This window comes from Myotis brandtii, unplaced genomic scaffold (assembly GCF_000412655.1).
Source record: "Myotis brandtii unplaced genomic scaffold, ASM41265v1 scaffold1804, whole genome shotgun sequence".
NCBI classification, from domain to species: Eukaryota; Metazoa; Chordata; class Mammalia; order Chiroptera; family Vespertilionidae; genus Myotis; species Myotis brandtii.
The window spans coordinates 59,538-63,658 of record NW_005356690.1 but is presented as its reverse complement, the minus strand read 5'-3'; the positions used below and the strand labels follow the sequence as shown (position 1 = coordinate 63,658).

At 52.0% G+C, this 4,121-nt stretch overlaps 1 protein-coding gene across 1 annotated transcript in view; it reads right to left on the bottom strand.

The window, feature by feature from the left end:
• The window catches only part of LCT (lactase), a 63,193-nt gene that overhangs the window by 50,483 nt on the left and 8,589 nt on the right, over positions 1-4,121 (bottom strand). Inside the window, exons 5-6 of the mRNA XM_014537655.1 lie at positions 2,311-2,390; positions 832-1,008 (exon numbers count right to left, since the gene is read on the bottom strand). Of these exons, the coding sequence (XP_014393141.1) occupies positions 832-1,008; positions 2,311-2,390 (257 nt within the window). The remainder of the gene's footprint in view (positions 1-831; positions 1,009-2,310; positions 2,391-4,121) is intronic.

Here is a 4,121-nt window from a genome sequence, read left to right as displayed (position 1 = left end):
CACTGAAGGGTCAGCTCATTTATGTCTCCACCGTAAAGAGAAGTTGTTCCTCCCAAACCCACTGCAGTTCTCCACATAAAATAGGCCCTTTCCCTTTGGGCCAAATGCTTCAATAACAGGGACCCGGCAGTATTGAGCTGCCGGTGCTGCCAGCCTCGACTGCCAGGAGTGGGTGGGGAGCTGGTGTCACCCTGGATTGAGCCCCAGATGGTGCAGGTGGAGGACGCTGTGTGCAATTCTACGCTTCCCGCCTGAGGGGCGGTCACTCTCCTCCCTCCCTCCAACCCTGCCGAGCCCTCTCTTTGGGACGCCCCTCTGTGTGGGCACACTGAACACATCAATGCCAGGTTTATAAGACATAGAGAAAGATTAGAAAAGAACTTTTCAAATATCGTGGCAAAATATCAACAACACAAATTTACCATTAACCATTTTTAAGTGTACAGTTCGGTGGCATTAAGCACATTTCCATTGTTGTGCAACCATCACCACCATCTGTCTCCAGAACTTTCCCACCATCCCAAACTAGAACGCTGTGTCCACAGAACAGTAACTTCCCATCTCCCCTCCTCCCAGCTCCTGGTCACCACTACCCTCCCCGCTGCCTTAGTGGACTTGCTCATTCTAGGTCCCTCATCTAGGTGGAATCATATAATATTTATGTTTTGTGTCTGGCTTATTTCATGTAGTATCATGTCTTCAGGGTTCATCCATGGTATGGCATGTGCCAGAATGTCATTACTTTCCAAGGTTGAATCATATTCCATTGTTTGTATGTCCCATAATTTGTGTATATATTTGTCAATCCACAGCCATTTGGGTTTTTCTCACCTTTTGGCTGTTGTGAATAATGCTGCTATGAAAATGAGCGTAGGAATACCTGTTCAAGTCCCTGCTTTCAGTTTTGGGGGTATATACCCCCAGTGCTAGGTCATACGGTAATTCCATGTTTAATCTCTTGAGGAACTGCCACCCTGTCTTCCACAGTGGCCGCATCATTTTACATTCCTGCCAACGATGCGCAAGGATTACAGTTTCTCTGTAACCTCACCAACACTTGTGACTTTCTTTGTTTTTAATGGTATCCATCTAATGGGTATGAAGTGGAATCTTGTGTGTTTTTAAATCTTAAGGTTTTGATTTGTATTTCCTAATGATTATTGATATAGAGCATATTTTCATGTACTTATTGGCCATGCCATAACTTCTTTGGAAAAAAATATCAATTCAAGTCCTTTGCCCATTTTTTTTAAATATATATTTTTATTAATTTCAGAGAGGAAGGGAGAGGGAGAGAGAGATAGAAACATCAATGATGAGAGAGAATCGATTGGCTGCCTCCTGCACACCCCCTACTGGGGATTGAGCCCGCAACCCTGGCATGTGCCCTTGACCCAAATCGAACCCGGGACTCTTCAGTCCTCAGGCCAACGCTCTATCCACTGAGCCAAACCAGCTAGGGCCTTTGCCCATTTTTAATACAGTTGTTTGTTTTGTTGTTGTTGAATTAGAAGTTTTTAAAATATATTCCGGATATTAATCTCTTAGCAAATATATGATTTGCAAATATTTTTTTCCATTCTTTGGGTTGCTTTTTCTTTCTGTTGATAGTATTCTTGGATGCACAAAATTTTTTAATTTTGATGAAGTCTAATTTATCTATTTTATTTTGTGTTACCTGCACTTTTAGTGTCATAGCTAAAAAACAGCACACAATATTGTCCCAATGTTTTCTTCTAAGAGTTTTATAGTTTTAGTTCTTATGTTTGGGTCTTTGATCTATTTTGAGTTAATTTTTGTATACGGGGTAAGGTAAGGGTCCAACTTCATTCTTTTGCATGTGGATATTCAGCTTTCCCAGTATTTGTTGAAAAGACTGTCTCCCCTCCTTCCCTCCCTCCACTGACTGGTCTTGACACCCTTGTCAATAAAAAAAAAAGCAATAAATAAGATTTTAAAAATAGAAGTTATATTAGAGGAGGCAGAAACCTGGATGGGGGCTCGAGGGAGCACATACTTACAAGAATGAGCCCTCTGCCCTGGTGCCTGTTTTGCTATGAACTGACTTCCCTTCTAACACGCTATTTTGACTCTTTTAATAAGAAATCAGAGCGAGCAGAGCAGAAGCTGACACCTGACCAGCAGGAGCGGAGGCTCCAACATGGGGATTTCACCTAAAGTCACTGTGAATCCCAAGAGCAGACCCCACAGGGCACGTATCAAAAGTCAAGCCAACAGACAGCACCAGCTGGTCGTCTGGAATGAAAATGGCACTTTCCTGGGATGTCGCAGAGGCAGGTCTGTCCTCACCTTGGCCAGGGAGGCTGTGGCGGGTTCTCGCAGGAGCTCCGAGGCGGCTTCCGCTGACAGGACCACCGAGAGCTTCCCACCTGCAACCAAAGGGGAGGAGAGCAGGTGAGCGGGTGGGAGCCCGTGGCCACGGAGGCCGCGTGGGGACTCCCTGCCTATCAACTTTCTACTCCATGGCCACCCATTTAAAAAGAGTTTCACTCGCACGGCTTAACCGCAGCTGGAAGATTTTAGAAAACAAGGCGGCTTACAAATACCCTTTAGAGAATGCTCGTGCGCCCTGGGCCCCTGCAAAAGCCTTTCAAAGGAACGCAGGCCTCCGCTGCTTTCTCAGCTTCTCTCCAGGCGGGAGCTGCTGTCGCCTGGCCCTGTTCTCTGTACAAACACCAGCTCAGCCGCTCCTGTGTCCCGAGGGGGCGACAAGGAGATAGAAACATATGCAGCTTGTACCCACTTGCTCTGACATTTGATCACCTAACAGTGGGGCTCAAATCTGTGTGCATCAGGAGCACCTGCCAGCAGGAACTGGGGCATTCAGCAAGCTGGGGGCTGGGACCCTCAGTGCATCCAGCAAGCTGGGGGCTGGGACCCTGCATCCAGCTGTGGGCTGGGACCCTCAGTGCATCCAGCTGTGGGCTGGGACCCTCAGTGCATCCAGCTGTGGGCTGGGACCCTCAGTGCATCCAGCTGTGGGCTGGGACCCTCAGTGCATCCAGCTGTGGGCTGGGACCCTCAGTGCATCCAGCTGTGGGCTGGGACCCTCAGTGCATCCAGCTGTGGGCTGGGACCCTCAGTGCATCCAGCTGTGGGCTGGGACCCTCAGTGCATCCAGCTGTGGGCTGGGACCCTCAGTGCATCCAGCTGTGGGCTGGGACCCTCAGTGCATCCAGCTGTGGGCTGGGACCCTCAGTGCATCCAGCTGTGGGCTGGGACCCTCAGTGCATCCAGCTGTGGGCTGGGACCCTCAGTGCATCCAGCTGTGGGCTGGGACCCTCAGTGCATCCAGCTGTGGGCTGGGACCCTCAGTGCATCCAGCTGTGGGCTGGGACCCTCAGTGCATCCAGCTGTGGGCTGGGACCCTCAGTGCATCCAGCTGTGGGCTGGGACCCTCAGTGCATCCAGCTGTGGGCTGGGACCCTCAGTGCATCCAGCTGTGGGCTGGGACCCTCAGTGCATCCAGCTGTGGGCTGGGACCCTCAGTGCATCCAGCTGTGGGCTGGGACCCTCAGTGCATCCAGCTGTGGGCTGGGACCCTCAGTGCATCCAGCTGTGGGCTGGGACCCTCAGTGCATCCAGCTGTGGGCTGGGACCCTCAGTGCATCCAGCTGTGGGCTGGGACCCTCAGTGCATCCAGCTGTGGGCTGGGACCCTCAGTGCATCCAGCTGTGGGCTGGGACCCTCAGTGCATCCAGCTGTGGGCTGGGACCCTCAGTGCATCCAGCTGTGGGCTGGGACCCTCAGTGCATCCAGCTGTGGGCTGGGACCCTCAGTGCATCCAGCTGTGGGCTGGGACCCTCAGTGCATCCAGCTGTGGGCTGGGACCCTCAGTGCATCCAGCTGTGGGCTGGGACCCTCAGTGCATCCAGCTGTGGGCTGGGACCCTCAGTGCATCCAGCTGTGGGCTGGGACCCTCAGTGCATCCAGCTGTGGGCTGGGACCCTCAGTGCATCCAGCTGTGGGCTGGGACCCTCAGTGCATCCAGCTGTGGGCTGGGACCCTCAGTGCATCCAGCTGTGGGCTGGGACCCTCAGTGCATCCAGCTGTGGGCTGGGACCCTCAGTGCATCCAGCAAGCTGGGGGCTGGGACCCTC